We start from the raw sequence: 18,490 nt of genomic DNA on the forward strand, positions 1-18,490 counted from the left end.
ATGTGCTATTTGTTTTGTAATATTCTAAATTTAAACTATAAGTTTTAAGAATATATCTACATGAAACATGAACATAATAACACTTGTTCATATTCTAGAATTTTAAAAATCAGCACAAAATAAGAAAAGCAGGCAATAGCTATTTTCCACTCCTGCTTTCTAGGGAATTTGTTCTTTTAAGGGAACTCTTGAGTGTTTGCTTTAGGATATCTTATAATTTAGCCAGTAAGAGACAGAATAAAAAAGACAGGAACAGGTAGAAAAACATTAAAATAAAAATTCATTTTGTGCATAAACAGAATTTTTAAAAATGAGTCATATTGTGGACAACTCCGAATATGTGAAATTATGATTTACTGGTTGAAAATTAGCTTGGAATAAAATAATAAGAACCTACTAGAGTATTCTAGTTAATCCTCGCCGTTTCCAAACTTAAAACCTGGGAATAACTTAGGCATTAGGACAAACCAAATAGATCCAGATCATTCAGTGGGAAATAAAGAAAATGGTTAGAAATAGACAATAGTTGTGAATTCAGCATTAAAATGCTGTTTTTTAACACTGTAAATCTAAGTACACATTCTAAATTTTATGTGAACCAAATAATAAAATACACAGTTGTAATAAGGTTGCCTTCATCCATTCATTTGTTGTTGAACAAATACTTGTTTATCACCCTGTGCCAAATACCATGCTTGGAACATAAGGATGAAAAAAACATAGTATTGTCCTCATGGAATTTACCATCGATAAAGATAGAAATTAATACAGAAACAGACAATAAATGACTACTAGAATATTAGGTGGTCAGAAATGTGTATTGTCGTATAGATCTTTGAGCCAAATACATATGAAAAACTGACATTCATTTCCCTTGTCTGAATGAGAAATATATTTTGCATGAATAAAAATGCTTGAGATAGTCAAAGTACATCATAGAAAATAAAGAGTAAACACAATACCAACTGAACTCTTAATCTGAACGTGAATAATAAGAGTTAGTCAACCTTTATAAAGTATCTTCTTCCATTTTATCCTGCCAATAGTTTAAATCCCCTTCTGACTCAAACTAACCTAGCAAATTCCTCAGTAGGCAGAGTTTATTCTTGAATTAGATCTTTTACCCCTGACTAGTAGTCACTGTAACTTTGTAATTTTCAGGGAAGTATAATGGAGAGAATCTATCCTATGTGATTACCAATGCATGACTGATTTTTTAAATTCATTTCTAGTTTTGTATATTTTTAAATTTGCAGATGGTTTATTTTTAACTTCAAAAATATGAAAAAAGAAATATTAGTAACAGTTAACATTTATTAAGCAGTGGAAAGGGCTCTGCATATGTTAATTCTCATAAACATCCTGAGGTATTATTATTAATATTCACATTTTATCATGTATATTAGTATCATTTATTTGCACTGTATTCCCAGATGTGTAATTATGAGGCTAAAATATTTTAAAATAATGTTCAAAGATTTGTAGTTCTCTTTACACATTTTAGTTATTTAATATTCTTAGATGTAACCTCAATGAGAGTAGAAATTATTTATTTATTTAATTATTATTATTATTATTATTTTTGCAGTACGCGGGCCTCTCACTGTTGTGGCCTCTCCCGTTGCGGAGCAACAGGCTCCGGACGCGCAGGCTCAGCGGCCATGGCTCACGGGCCCAGCCGCTCCGCGGCATGTGGGATCTTCGCGGACCGGGGCACGAACCCGTGTCCCCTGCATCGGCAGGCGGACTCTCAACCACTGCGCCACCAGGGAAGCCCCCTAGAAATAATTTATTTAAGCACCTTATATAATGAGCAATAGAGGGAATACTGAAGAAATATTAAACTTGGTTCTTACTTTCAAAACATTATTATTGTTCCATTATAAACTTTCAGGTACAATGTGGGCATTTATTTAAATACTATCAAGATGACTGAATTACATGACTAAATTATTTACACTGTAATTTTTCTGAATGTTTAGAATATTTCCTTCCCCTCACCATGCTTCTGGTGATACCTAAAACCACTGATAAAAAAATAAACAAATAAACCCACTAATGACCATTTCTTCATTAATTAACCCAAAGTAATTTCTTATTTCCATTCTTCTCACTGATGACAAGTTGTCCTTCCTATCCTAGCTTTCCCTATTTATTTATAGCTTAAATAAATCCTTACTTAACACCTAGAATTTCTGCTCCTAGAACTTTCATTCATATTAACAAAGTGAAAAGGTAATGCTCCTCTTATTTGGTATGCAAATAAATCTCCATCCAAACCATAAAAAGAAGCGATCTCCAAAGAAATACCATTTACCTATATAAGAAACATTTCTCAAGTACCTATTATACTTTTTGGGGACAGACAAGTAAAGCAATATACAGTGTATGATAAATATGATATTTGTTATGACTGAGATATGTATTGTAGGGTATGTGAAACTAGAAGAGAGGCATACAACTCAGTCTGAGGTCAGGAAGCCCTCCTGGATTTATTCAAGGAGGATTTACTGAGTGAAAATAAGACAAATAGACATCATTATTATTATTAAAATAAAGGAGAAACTGGAGGGCATTTCACAACGATGAAAGGGAGCCGAATGAGAACATGATGTACTTGAGGAACGGCAAGTTGTTTGGGGGTTTAAGATACCAGGGATGGGGAATGGAATGAGATGTGGTTGGCAAATGTCCTATCATGAAGGTTATAGTGACCAAAATAAAGAATGTGAACTTTACTCTGAAAGCTCTGGGAATCCATTGTAAGATCAAATGTATAGTTTAGAAACATCATTCCAGGAGCAACATGGTAGCTGCACTTGAAAAAAACAGGATAGGAAGCAAAAAGATGAGTAGTTTAGCATTACTGCTCCATGAAGGGAGGCACTTAGTAAATATTTGCTAATTAAAGAATAGATTAAGAAGAAAGCTTTGATGGTTAATTTGACATGGGGGATGAGGAGAGGAATCTAGGATACATGCCAAGTTTGTGTCTTGGGTGACTGTGTGGACATTAGTTCTAGCACTGCAGTGGGGGCTACTCAGTTTGGCCATACCAAGCTACAGGTGCCTGTGAAACTTACGAAAATAATTCAATTGGCATTTGCATATGTGGGTGCACAGCTTAAAATACATAATTTTGTTATGTATTTCTCCTTTTAAAAAAGTACTTTTCTGTTACTTCCAAATTTCCTGCAGCCAATGTGTTTTACATGTATAATCAGAAAAACAAAAATTAAAAATTTAAAAGAAGATTTACAACACAAATTTATTCCCAGAATTTTTTTAAGTGGGATGCTTTCCCAGTAATACACCACCCTGACCAAAAAAATTCCCTGGCCCAACATATTTATATAATACTTCTGACTAATTAAAGCCTTGTTTCACCAAAAATTTACACTTCGGAAAATGCTAATAATGCTATGTAATAGCACAAAATAATTTCTACCCTAGCACTACTCAAACTGAGCAATAAACCGGTAGTGTAGCATTTAGTCATCGTAACAGTGTGTCAATCTGGACTTGCTTCATACTGGTGAGAATAAGAAGGAAAACTAAATTAGGGGCAGGCAATCGAAGCACAGGGTCAAGTAATTTGAGACTCTTCTTTACATTAGGAAGGCAAAAGAAGATAGAAATTGACCACCAGAGATTATCACACTGAACCAAAACAGGGGGATGAAAGTGGTGTCACAAAGAGTACGTGGGTTTTTCTTTTAAGAAAGTCTGTAGTGGAGTTAAAAGGGCAGGGTGTGGGAGGGTCTGCCTAGAGCTAGAACATAGCTGCAAATCTTGCAGCATCCTCATTCTTCTCTCCAAAGTATAAGAAGATTCAGTACAGGTATATCTCATTTTAAGATGGTCTAAGATAGTAACACTGCAACTTCTTAATAGAGATCAAGTTCCCAAAGATGTCACTTTTCTCACGGGCTTGAGCCCATAAATATTTGATTTATGGATATAACTAACAGGTTTAATAATGTGATTTTCAATCCCTTTAGCAGGTCATATTGTAAATGAATGAATGAACTGAATGAAAGTCATAACACTTGCTGTAATTTTTATAAAGGCAGAAAGACATATACCTTATATTTAAATTTTAGCAATTGTGTGTTTTTAACCTATGTGTTTATCTTATGTCTGTCTACATATCTATGCATATATATGTATCTATCTACAATATATTTCATTTATCTCTAGAAATGTTATAGTTTAAGCTACCAACCTAAAATTTGGTGGCTAAAAACAAATGATTACCTCTCACAGTTCTATGGGTTAATGCACTCAGCTGAGTAGTTTACTGCAGTTAGATGGTGGCTTGAGACAAAGTCATCCAAAGCTTGAACTGGGCTGGATGTCCAAAATGGCTTCTTCACTTACATGTTTGGTGTTTCATCTGAGAGGCAGGAACAACTGGGGGCTGGCCAGGCATCTCTCTCTCTCTCTCTCTCAAGTGGCCTGTCCATATGGGTAGTTTGGGGTTCCTCTCAGCATAGCAATCTTGGGGTAGATGGAGTTTTTACATGGCAGCTGGTATCCCCTAGAGAATGCACTAGAAGAGTCCCAGGTAGAAGCTACAAGGCATTTTATAACTTAGCTTTAGAAGTTACAAAGTGTCACTTCCCCACTGCATTCTACTGGTTAAAAGTGATTTACAGGGCCAGCCCAGAAGACAGGGAGGGGACTATAAAAAAGGGCATGAATACTGGGAGGCTTGTTTCATTGGAGGACAATCTTTGAAGATTAGCTACCACACAGTAGATCAATAAATCAGAAAGTTGAAATCATTCATTTTCTTACTAATCTAACATATTTATTATAACTTTTATGTTAACCTTCCAGTATTTTACTTATGCACATATATGAAAGGCACAAATATTAAACTGTACAATTCAATGAATTTTGAAAAATGTATACACCCACGTGACCCAAGAGGAAGAACATTGCATCACACACCCCCCACAATAAAAAAATCTCATGCCTCTTTTCAGTCAATCCCAAAACCCACCAGCTATAACTATTCTAACGTTTTTAATATAGGATTAGTTTTGCCTCTTCCAGAACACCACGTAAATGGAATCATACAGTATATACTCTTTTATATAAAACCTCTTTCATTCAGTATATCCATGTCGTTGAATGCATCAATAGCTCATTTTTATTGCTGAATAGTATTCCATTCACAAATATAATACAGCTTAGCCATTCTCCTGTTGCTGTACATACACCTGAGCTGTTTCCAGTTTGGGGCTGTTATGAATAAAAATATTATGAATATTTTTGTACTAGTCTTTTTGTGTATGTATGTTTTCATTTCTTTTGGATAAATATCAAGGAGTGGAATTGCTGGGTTAGAAGGTAGGTATACGTTTAGTGTTATAAAAAACTTCCTAAGTGATCTTACCATTATACTCTTCATGAACAATGGATGAGAGTTCCATTTGGTCCACATCCTTACTGACATTTAGAATTTATTGCCAGTCTTTTAAATTTTAACCACTCTGGTGGGTGTGGAGTTGTGTTTCATGATTATTTTAATTTGCTCTTCCCTGATGAAAAGTGACACTGAGAACATTTTCATATGCTTACTGGCCAATGGTGTATCTTTCTTTGTGAACAACAGGTTTGAATCCTTGCCCATTACAAAAAAAAAAAAAAAAATAGGGTTGTCTTTTATTATTATTGAGTTGTAGGACATTAAAAAAATCTATTCTGGATACAAGCCTGTGTCAGATATATGCTTTATGAATATTTTCTTCTAGTCTGTAACTTGCACATACATTTTCTTAATGGTCTATTTCAATAACCATGTGTTTAAAATTTTGATAAAGTCTAATTCATCAAGTTTTTCTTTCATGGTTATTACTTTCTGTGTCTTGTGTAAGAATGTAAGAACCCTGTGCCCACTCTCAGGTCACAAATATATTTTTTTATTTTTCAGAAGTTTTATAGCTTTAGCTTTTACATTTAGGTCCATGATCTACCTTGAATTAATGTTTGTGTCTGTGTAGGAATTGAGGCTCATTTTTTCCATATGGACATCTAGGTGTTTCAGCATCATCTGTTGAAAATATTTTCCTTTCTCTACTGAATTATGCTGCACCTTTGCTAAAAATTAATTGACCAGGTAAGTTTGGGTCTATTTTAGGATTTTCTGTTTTGTTCCACTGATCTGTCTATCCTATGCCAGTATCATACTATCTTGATTATTACAGCTTTACAGTAAATCTTGATGTCAGATAGTATTAACAATTCTGTTCTTTTTCAAGATTATTTTGGCTATTCAGTTCCTTTGCATTTCCAATTATATTTTAGAATCAGCTTTTCAATTTCTTTTTTTTAAAAAAACCTGCTATGATTATGAATGGCACTGAGTTGAATCTACAGATTTGGGAAAAAGTAACATCTTTACAATATTGAGTTCTCTAATCTATGAACAGAGAATCTCTATTTATTAAGACCTTCTTTAATTACCTTCAGTAATATAGTTTTCAGGGTAGAGGTTTTTCCACATCTTTTGTTAAATTTATTTCTAAGTAGTCTATGTTATTCTTAGCCTCCATTGTAAATGAAATTGTTTTGTTAATTTCATCTTCCAAATGTTTGTTGTTCATATATAAAAATATAAATTTTCTATATTGATTTTGCATCTGTGTCCTTGCTAAGTACAATATTGAATGAAAGTGGTGACAGCAAACATCCTTGCCTTGATCCCAATCTTTGGAGGAAAAGTGTTCAGTGTTTCATCATTAAATATGATGTTAGTTGTAGCTCACCATAGATGCTATTTATCAAAATGAAGAAATTTCTTTACATTAAAACTTTGCTGAGAAACTCAGTACTGAATTTCTTCAAATGCTCCTTTCTGCATCTATTACGATGATTACATGGTTTTTCTCCTTTATTCTGTTATATGGTTAAACCGACATTGCATTCCTAGGATAAACCCTTAAAGAATGCATATTGGTACTTAAATATTAATTATCTCCTGGCTCCTTCCCTAAATAAATATTGGAGAGCTTCTAACTTCTCCTTCAGAGCTCTTACTTCCATCCTGGCCCTGTCAGATGGGCTCTCAGTATCCACAGAATTCTTCCAGAGTCTTGTAAGGGGTGCCAGAGAATGTTCAGTTGTCCTTAGTACAAACAAAGCAGCATTAGGGATTAAGAGTGATGTAGAAAGTAGGCTGAATTTGTAATCTCTATCTTCTGCCACTTCTACTATTCTCTGAGTTGACACATTTAAGTTCTAAACATTGGGAAGAGATACTCTTGCTTTCTTCAGTCTCTCACCCTAGGGTCTCAAGCTCCTTTAAGAAAGAGGTAGCTTGTACCTTACAAACTTTTTAGCTCAAGGGACTAGAAATGCCCCACCTCTCTGCTTCTACCCTATTTTCCAACCTTAAAACCTAGATAACAGATGCAGTATTCCAGAAATTCTCATCCTTCACACAGATCTCCAAAATAGGTGGCCATTTTAAATTATTTTACTTTAGAGAGTCCACAGCAATTCTATGATTTTGTTAATCAGTCTCCTAGGTACCGGAGAGTAAATGCCCAAGTAAAAACCAGAAGCAAATTAATGGATGTATTTTCTGACCAGGGCCCCAAGTTTATTCTGAGGACCCTTTTGATCTAAGAAAAGAGACCTATTTATCCCCATTCAGAGCCCTAGCAAGTAGGACATTTAATCTCAGAGGGCTGAGTCATACCATAATCAACTCTAGATCCTCAAATATGAACTGTTATCTCCTCTACTAAGATCTTCAAATATGAACTGTTATCTCCTCTACTACCATCTGTGCTGTAAGATTCTGTTCCCTGAAGGTGGCCAATATGTCACTCTCTCTTCCTACTCCTGAATTAACTTTACCAACTATAGGAAAAGGATTAACAAACACCAGGCAACATGCTTATGGTAAAAATAAATCCTGATTTATAAACTGCATCTGGATGGGAGGACTCTAAATGGACTATATGCCTGATGGAAGGCCACAGCTTGAGCTTCTCTAATTGTGGAGACTCTCGTAACTGAGCATGTCCCTTACAGGGACCCTGAAAACTATACCTATCAAACTGTTACAAAAGATATCAGTTCTTGTGCAATATGAAGATTCTAAGTCAATGTAATCCCTGCTCCTAACTATGTGGATGTTGTCTCCTTGTACCCAAGCTGTCATTTGGGGGAGAGGTCAAAGAACAGTACCTAGGCTGCCATGAAAACTCCAGTGAAAGAGGAATGCTCTGCTGAATGCTGTTTCCTGTCCAATATCCTCCTAAATGAATCTAATACTAAGTTTGGGCTGTTCAGGTCCTGTGAGTCTGAATGCCTAACTAGAATCCTTGCTGATCTTTGCCACAATTATAAGTATACCAGGGGCCTTTCAGGTGTCTCATGATGTCTGGTTTCCCCAATAATGCTCTGTTGTAAACTGTTTTGTTTAAACCTAATTTTCTGACCTACATTCAGTAGGACTTTGTCATTTACGCAGAATGTCTTTTTCTTCCCCTTTCTGTTGGTGTGTATTCAGAAATTGAACATGAATCCCAAAGATGGTCATATCACCAAAAACTGGTTCAAGCATTGTGAGGATGCCATATAGATGGAGGCATTGTTTCGAAACCATATATAATTTCCAATACCAGCTACAGTAAACTATCCATTCAAAAGCTTTGTTCTTCCAACTCCAAGGTCAATCACTCCCACTACATTTCAGTGATTTTTCCAATTGCCCATCCATGGGTGCTGCACCTCTGCAGAAGACATCTATACAGGTAACTTCAATAAAAGTTTCCTGCCTAAGAGCCAGTCCCTGTATCCAGTTAGCAGTGAATTCTGTCTCAGACAGACAGAGTAGGGGCTTGTGATCAGTCTAAATATATATACCATGAATTTACTTTTACTTCTAGTAAAGTCTGTAATTTCAGAAGATATACTTTGTCAATTACTAATGATTTACAGCCATACTCCACAAGAGCACAGGCTAAATGAACAGCCTCTAGGTGTCAATCTAAGATACACCCCAAATAATTCTAACAGTCTGTTTCTTCAAGAAGCTTGCATCTTAGTTGACGAAATAATGTACCCATATAATTTTATTGATATAATGTGATTGTATTTTATGCATTTATAATATATACTTAATATAGGCAAAATTTTAAATAATAATTCCTTCCTCCATAAAAATTGTGTCAACAATTTTTAAAGCTGCAAGAAAGTGTGAACATAAGCTGTGTTTAAGTTACTGCCACTTTAGCTGGTAAATAAAAATACCCACCATACTTTATTTGTACCACGTTTATAAAATACATTAATTTTGTTTACTCTTAAGCTATTATTCAAACGTTACTATTGTTAAATTTTAATATAGTTTTTATTATCTTAAAACTATTTTACTTAAACAGTTTTAGAGTGGTAGTGCTGGGGCTGAAAAAATATTCCTGAAAGTTAACTTTGGAATGGAATTTACAGGTGCTAAAAAATGCAACTCAGGAAGCCAAACAACTGACAAATGCTGTGCAATTAACTTAACTGATTGTCCTCTGCAAATATAATAGATAATGCTGAGAAAAAAGTGTAACATCAAAGCATAGGTATGTTACAATGATTATGGGTTTACTGACTTAGAACATGAATGTAATCACCCACTGTCCCTACTTAACTATGCTCCCTCAACACACATTTTATATTCATTACTTTTGGGAAACTAGTCTTGAATTATTTAAGGTCTGAATTATGTGTCTCCTCCAGATCACATTCTTTCCATAAAATGGGACCATCCCATCTTACATAAGACAGTATATGATCAAAGGTCAAAATGAATGGAACAAGATAACAAGACAGAGTGATTAATACGGGCTACAATAGGAGATGGAAGCCCTCTCATTTATGGCCTTCCAGTTAACATATTTTAAACTCTCAATGTGTTCCAGACAATATGCTAGAAGCTAGAGACGAAAAAATGATCAGAACATAGTCTCTACCTTGAAGGAATTTCATAAAATATGGACAGTAAATACATAAATAAATAATAACACAAACTGGTGGCATTCTGAAGAAATTCTGGATCATCATAAATTGCATTAAAACGATTGCTTCAATTAGGGTCAGAGAATTTTAGGCTATCTAAAAAAGTTATTTCTGCAGTGGAAATTTTAGAAATTAAGGTATATATATGTATGTTTAAGCAATAAGGGTTGCTATGGTATGAATGTTTGTGTCCCTCAAAATTAATAAGTTGAAATCCTAATTCCCAATGTGATGGAGGTGGGGCCTTTGGGAGGTGATTAGGTTATGAGGGCAGAGTCCTCATGAATGAGATTAATGCCATTATAAAAGAGACCCAAAAGAGTTCCCTGTCCCCTTTCACCACGTAAGGAATACAATGAAAAGTCTGTGACCCAGAAGATGGTCCTTATCCGACCATGTTGACACCTTGATCTCAGGCTTCCAGCCTCCAGAGCTGTGAGGAACAAATTTCTGTTGTTTATAAGGTACCCAATCTACGATATTTTGTTATAGCAGCCCAAATGGACTAAGACAAGAGTTCAGTTATAAAATTTAGTTATTACTGAATCCTTTCATTAAATCTGTATTTTGCTCAAAATATGTCCTTTCTTTTCTTTTCAGCACAGAACTTGTGACATGCTGCTATCACCTTTTTTTTCCCATTGCTATGATGAAAACAGTACATTGCTCAAAACAACTATGACTATGAAAATGTGTGGTTTTCTGATTGCTACTTATGGTATTAGCGCCTAGTTGAGATTTAGTTTTAACCAAAAGTCATATACAAAGAATAAACCATATTCTCTAATTAAAAGGTCAAATCACATTCCATTGGAATTATAAAAAACTCATGCTGTAAGAAAATGCCTGCATTTTTAAATGGTACAGCAGTAGCACAAAGGATAGAGTGATCAAGTTTAAGATGGAGAGGCCATGAAAGGCTTCTTAGAGGATGTGGCAAAAGAATTAAAATTTGAAGGATAGGTGGGAAGTCACTGGCGGTGGAAGGGAAGGACACCAACTTACCCTCCTAAGCACTCCAACTAGCCAAATAAAACAAAGAACTCAAAGATAGCAAAGACATGGCATTTTAAAAAGTATTGTATGATTTTGCTGACATTATAAACAATGCAAATGTCAGCACTTATTATTGAAAAAAGAAACCCAAAATGTTATTGAAATAAAAATAATAGCCAGGAGGGGTTGAAGGGAGAAATTCAAATAAAGAAAGGAGAGAATCATATTCAATCTCACAAGGTGAGTCAACACATTCTGTTTCATTTTTAATGTTAGTAGAGAAATACAGGTTCATTCAGTTATCCCTCTAGCTTATTTATTTTAGAGGATACTATTCCAAAATGAAAACAGAGGATACATAACTTCCAAATTACTCTATTAAAAAATGCTTAAATGAACATTTGAGAATGGCAAAATATAAGCGGTGGGTGGGAAAAAAATAATAAGAAAATTCCCAAATAAAAGTATAAAGTAATATAAGTGAAATTAAGTATGTCAGTTATCAAGAAATACAACCAAATACTGTTTATAAAGAGAACTATTTAACACAGAGAGGATTAAAAATAAAGTGATAAATACACCAAGTACAAAGAAGGCATGGATTATAAATATCAATATCAGGCAAAAATTCAAGGCAAGAGGCATTAAATGGGGCAAACTGATCAAATTATAATCCACGATGAAGGTATAAGAGAATATTTTTTTTATAAACTAAATAATTTAGGACTGAAGTTCTCTGTCTTTCACTGATGAACTATACAAAAGGCATAAGAATATAAATGACTAAATAATATAAATGTAAAGTTTGGTCTAATAGCTACATGCTGAATCTGACAAATAGAATATACATGTAAAAAGATATTTATGGAAAATTTACAAAAACAGATCATGTATCTACACTACAAAGAAAAAGATCTCAATCATATTTAAAAAAAATTGAAATATGACAGGCTTCAGAATCTTATTTGAATTAAATTAAACTAGAAATAAACAAACTAGAAATAAACACAACCCACGACAAAGCACATTCTCCTAAACATTCCTGGGTTAAATAGGAAATCAAAATGGCAATCATAAATTAGAAAATAATACAGTTGACCCTTGAATAAAACAGAGTTTAGGGGCATCAACCCTCTGTACAGTGGAAAATCCACATATAACTTATAGTCGGCCCTCTGTATTCATGCTTCCTCCAAGTCCTCAGTTCTTACATATTTGCATCTACAGATCGTGTAGCACTCAGTATTTACTATTGAAAAATATCTACATACAAGTGGACCTATGCAGTTCAAACCAGTGTTGTTTAAGGGTCAACTGCAATTTATAAAATTTGCTCAGGACAAAACATCTGTCTTTGCATACAAGTCTGATCAATTCCTTATAACAGAAGTATTGTAGAGATGAAGGTCACTGGAGTTGAGGAAGTCACAGAAGTTTTTGACTAAGAAATTAAATTGGTCATCCATGTGATCAATGGAATTCCCCCATACGACAGCAAGAATTTAGGCAAAGCCAAGAGATGGGTGCCGAAGTGTCCAATGAATTTGGAAAAGTCACCAAGACGTGAACAGATGATAGAAGTCAAGGGATAACAATCCAGAAATTTACAGCAATTTATTAGATGAAAGGAGTATTATACAGTGCTTGATTTTCACTCCAATAATAAAGGTGTAACATCAATTCCTTAAGGGTGCTAGCCAGATTGATGATAAACATTTATTGACCAATTAATACAAAGAGGTTCTAACCACTTACCATCTTAGTAGTTTGATCAAACCAGCTATAAGAAATACTTGCATGGAAGTGTCTAGATATAAGGATACATAAGATGTGTACAAATTCAAAACAAAGAATGTCCATACAATTTATGTGAATAAATGAACAGGAGCTAGGAGAAGGCAGCCAATGCATCTTCTCATCTTACCCTTAAGACAGATTTTTACTTATAGAGGGTTCATCCATACATTGACAAAATAAGTACGAACATCTTTAGGCTACTTTATACTATAATCAGTAGTTCCAATAAAGTTTGATGCTTTCTTGGCTAGCCTTGGACTTGATCTTAAACTGCTAAAATCTGTTATTTCCATCAGCATGTAAAGTTTCCAGAGAGCTAAATGGTATATTATATTAAGAAGCCTTGGGAAAGAAACAATACCTTGTTAGTGGAGTTGTTTTTTCCTGGGAAACAAGAATGAGTTTTTCAACTCTGCAAAAAAAACAGATAAATTTTTAGTTTAATGCAAATAACACCAACCTGTAATTTTTGCTGCCTTTTCCTCTTGGTTCACTCGGTTCTCATCATCATCTTCATTATCTTCCTCAAAGTCATCTAAATTGCCAATGTCAGCTTGCTTCATACTCATCAAACTAGCCAAACTTTGCATGTCTTCATCCCTATATCAATGATAATACACAATTTATTAAATGACATTACCTTCAAAAGGGTTGTTTCTTAAGAAAATAATATTAATACATTTCTTCTTTCTAAACATTAACAAGACTTTTTAAACAGTTATACAAAACTACTGAGCAATCTAAATATTCATTCATTAATTTTTAAATGGCACATTGAATTAATAGAAAGCAAACAGGATTAAAACTAACTGGTTAGGAGTTAGTTTAATTCTGTGCTGCAGATCTAAAATTTTCTTCATGGAATTAAAGTATGGTTTTCTGATCATGAAGTCTGGAAACAAAAACTTGTTTCATAAAACAATGGGATAGTTTGCAAATCAGATGAGATCTAGACTTTAAAAATATTCAAGTTTGCAGAAGGAATTAGAATAGAAATTCTTAATCTGAAGTCCATGAACCCTTTTGGTTTTGTGGGTAGGAGTAAAAAGAAGTGGTAAACCCCTGTAAATTATATTTAAATCTTGTTTAACTGTGCATTTTTCTCAAAGGAGTTAAAACTCCCCTAAAGTTAAAAAACTACAGTAATTGAACTAGCACCCAAAAGCCTAGCCTTTTTAAGAATTACAGGATAGAAAATGACTTGGGTTAGTTAAATACCATACATTTGACAAAATGTAAATATGTTTTTATATCTTGAAGTATTTTAAGTATAAATTTAAAGTTTATATTAAATACTCTAAATGTTAAATAATTTAAGTTTTCTTGACCTATTATTTTACTTTAAATTTCAAATAAACTACAGTGAATGAAACATATTTCTAACATGATACATACAAACTAAATTTCAATCAGCTATACTTCCTCCAAATTCAGAAAACTGAATTAAAACACTGTTTCTCATGTTTTTACCACAATAAAATAAAAACAAAACAAAACCACTGTTTCCTTTGCAAAGTAATGCTTGTTAACATTCACTTCTAGGGCTTCCCTGGTGGCGCAGTGGTTGAGAGTCCGCCTGCCGATGCAGGGGACATGGGCTCATGTCCCAGTCCGGGAAGATCCCACATGCCGCAGAGCGGCTGGGCCTGTGAGCCATGGCCGCTGAGCCTGCGCGTCGGAGCCTGTGCTCCGCAACGGGAGAGGCCACAACAGTGAGAGGCCCGTGTACCGGGGGAAAAAAAAAAAATTCACTTCTAAATATGGTATGATTTTGCAGGCTAAATTGGTTTTTGAAATTCTTTGCATTTTATCTCATATAAGCTTAGAGTTAACAAAATCATTTCCCCCTTTTAAGACAAATTTAGTGGCACAAAGTCTGCATGGACAAAAACAGTTGTATTACCTTATATGAATGTCTTACAAACTGCTTTCCCATCACCAGGGTATAATTTCAATATATAACAGTGTTCTTAAAATGTTAACTTGCTTAATTTTATCTCCTATATTTTCACCCTGAACATTCTTCTTTGGGAAAGGTGAGTAGGAAAGGAATGAGGAGATAGAGAGGTGGTTTAGGGTGTTCTGAGAGCATTCTCCACTCAAATTGAGACATTTAGTTTGAATTTCCTCTCACCCAAATTCCAATGAATGGTGCTAAATCACTTACTGCTTCTGCCCAGCGGAAAGGAGTCCACCTTCAAAAGATCTTCTCTGACTTTTTCTCTCTTCTTTCTGTGTTTCCTTTCCTTTCATTTTGGCTTGAACTTCAGAGTAAGGTCTTTATTTTAAACTTTTCAATATTTAAGTCTACAATTTAAAGTCCTGAGATGAAAGACTAATTGCTTCCATCCTGCACTGTCCCTCCACCACACTCACATAGAAGCCAACTTTCTAGAGAAGAGGCTTACTGTTATCTACCAAGTCATTTGTTGCCCTGTAGATGAGTGCCAAACATCTCTTTTTGACTGACGCACAGAATCCAGTCTAATCAGTCAAGTAGACATGGCCAATTACAGTAACCACATTCCACTAAGTCAAACACATTCAGAACTGTGATGCAGATTAGACTGAAATGTTCATAGCTGCCTTCTTCCTATCACCTTTTAAGTCTCAGGCACAGAATTTCCATTTCTCCTCTCACTGATTTTCCACTCCAAGTAGGCGCTAACCCTTTCATTACACCCAAAACTCACACTTACCATTGATTTGACTGTATGGAACAACTAAGATAAATAATACTAATTTTTTCCTGTTCTAGGTATGTTTACCTCTTTTTTCTTTTTTCTTTTTTTTTCTGGTACGCGGGCCTCTCACTGTTGTGGCCTCTCCTGTTGCGGAGCACAGGCTCCGGACACGCAGGCTCAGTGGTCACGGCCCACGGGCCCAGCCGCTCCGTGGCACGTGGGATCTTCCCGGACTGGGGCACGAACCCGCGTCCCCTGAATCAGCAGGCGGACTCTCAACCACTGAGCCACCAGGGAAGTCCTGTTTACCTCTTTTTAACCAGTTAGAATTTTACTCTTTTAGGAGACTAGAACTGGGTGTAGGAGTTATCTTTGTGCAATGCCTATTCAGTGCTTAAGAAGTGATATTTGAAAAAGATAATGGTCATAGCAAACTGGTTATGTAACTGTACTATACCTTCCTATACAAGTATTGGAAGGCTGAGCCAAAGAATATGCATTGGCAAAAGTTCCTTTAATTCTTTCATTCCTCTTATCCTAAACTTTTCATTTTGGCTTCCTCTCATGCCTCAGCTGCATCAAACAGCTCTACAAATTGAACTGTGGACTCCAGAGTACAACTACTTACACTGAAGACACTGAAATATAAAACAGACCCTTATGATAACCTATAATATACAATTTAAATTTTTGAAAATTGCTATAGTCATTTTTATATTATTGATCATTCTCTAGAGTTGAAAGAGACTATAAATAACAAGGAGTACATCTAATTCAGCCTCTGAAACAAAGAATTGGCCGGAATGATAGGTATGCAGTAGGATATTCTCAACTGTTAACAGTTTACTAAGTCAAAAGCTATTTACGCACCGTGTTTTAAAATATACTCTAAAACAGCTTATTTGATAAAAGAAACTTACGTGGCTTTTCCTTCCCGAAGGAAAATGCAAGATAATGAAAACTGAAGAGTGGCAGATACAACTTTTTTAGACAATGGCTTGAATTTTAACTTGACATCAGTCTGAGTTGGCATTGGGCTTGCATACTGTTTCATGTTGATGCTGGTGGTAGCAAGAGCTTTCCTTCGACCAGAAGGGGATTCCTGGAAGGTAAAAAATCATTATGTAATTTGGAGTTACTTACTTTACAGCCAAATATTTTTGAATGTTCTTTTAATAATATGATTAAATAGCAGTTGAGACTTCCCTTTCCAATGAATTCCTATAACATAATGTTGAAAAAAATTGTAATAAGGTTATATCACAACTTTCATATCTTTAAGTAAGTAAGGCAGATAGAAAATTGGAGAGAGCTGTCTCAGAGAAATAAGGGAAGACTAGAACAATCCTAAATACCTCAGGAAAGGAAAAGCAAGGAATGCAAACTACAGAAGGTCTCCAGGGTTCCTGTAAAAAGAGGATCTAGCACAAGGCTAGGTATCAAAAGTACTCAACAATTGTTTCCCTTACTTTAATTATATTTAATGTACCCTAGCGGTATCTCTTCTTTCTGAACAATTCCAGTTTCTTATAGAACCCCAGCCTCTGTGGCATTCTACCTCGTTTTTTCTGCAGTCTCTGAATTCTATCTATCCTGCACTTTGAGACTTAATTCTTCCCAGGGCCTTTTCTGCTCACTCCAGTCTAAAGTCCTCTCTTCCTTCCCTAAGATCACATAAATCAAGTTAGAAAGAATTGGGTTCTCTTATCCTATGCCTGTGGTGGACACTGCTAATCGACCCCTGCAGATCTCAAGTCTTCTCCATACAGCTCTTGCCAATTCACTAGAAATGGAACACAAAATGAAACCTATTTGCTATCAAAGATTTTTAACATTCCATTAATAAGCTATCTCATTTCAAAATTATCCTTTATAGCATAATAGACTAGGAAAATAATGAAAACAGAACAGCAAAATAATGACTGGGCATTAACTATGTATAAGACATGGTGTCAATTCTGGAAAGATATGAAGATGAATAAGACATAATCCTTGACTATGTATTCTAATGGTAGGGGGAAATCCTAGATATAGGGTAATATATAAATAATGTAAACCCAAAGTCATATACCAGCAATCCTTGGGCTTTACTGGTCTGAGAGTTCAGACCTAAAATAAAACCTAATTTCCAAGCAGTGTGACCTTGAGTAAGTCAGTAAACTTGAGCCTTGGTAATCTTCCCTATAAAATAAGGAGACCAAATAGATATCCATTCAAACTCTACAATGGTTTTCTATAAAATTACTCAATTTTCCAACCAAGGCAGAAAAAACTACCATTAACTTCTGAATTATTATTTAATAAATCCTTATTTGTCCTATGATTGACAAACTTGCCTAAAATAAGGATATATTAATTTAATCAAAATATTAAAATGGCCTTTTTCCAAAAAAATGACATTTCTGCCAGCAGAACAAGTAAAAATGTAACGTAGTATCCCTAAAGAATACCTTGTTTTAAAATGTGGTCTTATCTGTCAGATTGTGCACAGCAATATTATACAGGACTATTAGTGCATGTAGATACTTTATGAATGAATTTCAAAAATGCATCAAGCTCTTGAGAAGGATTTAAGCCCTCTCAGAAGAAATACTTAAGAATATGCAAATACCCTCAACTGAATCAAGTTGAACAGATGTGACTATCCCAAACAATACAAGTGTTCTTTCCCTGGTCGCTACTGTCAATCAAAGAATAAGATTAAGGTCCAAGGTTCTGACAATGTGCAAAATGAAAAAGTATGATCAGGGAGTATCAATTTATTACACTGATATGAACAATAATCTCTTATTGTACCTTTAGAATAGTTAACAACTACTACATAAAATATAGGATTTAAAGCCTCTGTTTTCAAAGCATGACATAAAAATTGCTACATATTATTTTCAGATTTGTTAAACAAATCTGTTTCATAAAATATGACATTGATCCCTTAAGAGTAATTATTTAATTTTATAACCAGATAATCAAACTATAAAAATTAA

At 34.6% G+C, this 18,490-nt stretch overlaps 1 protein-coding gene across 4 annotated transcripts in view; it reads right to left on the minus strand.

Annotated features, from left to right (window-relative positions):
* The window catches only part of EHBP1 (EH domain binding protein 1), a 348,334-nt gene that overhangs the window by 192,181 nt on the left and 137,663 nt on the right, over nt 1-18,490 (minus strand). For all 4 annotated transcript variants that reach the window (XM_060169057.1, XM_060169058.1, XM_060169056.1 and 1 more), the window contains exons 6-7: nt 16,427-16,608; nt 13,283-13,422 (exon numbers count right to left, since the gene is read on the minus strand). In XM_060169057.1, the coding sequence (XP_060025040.1) occupies nt 13,283-13,422; nt 16,427-16,608 (322 nt within the window). The remainder of the gene's footprint in view (nt 1-13,282; nt 13,423-16,426; nt 16,609-18,490) is intronic.

Source organism: Lagenorhynchus albirostris, chromosome 13 (assembly GCF_949774975.1).
Source record: "Lagenorhynchus albirostris chromosome 13, mLagAlb1.1, whole genome shotgun sequence".
NCBI lineage: Eukaryota > Metazoa > Chordata > Mammalia > Artiodactyla > Delphinidae > Lagenorhynchus > Lagenorhynchus albirostris.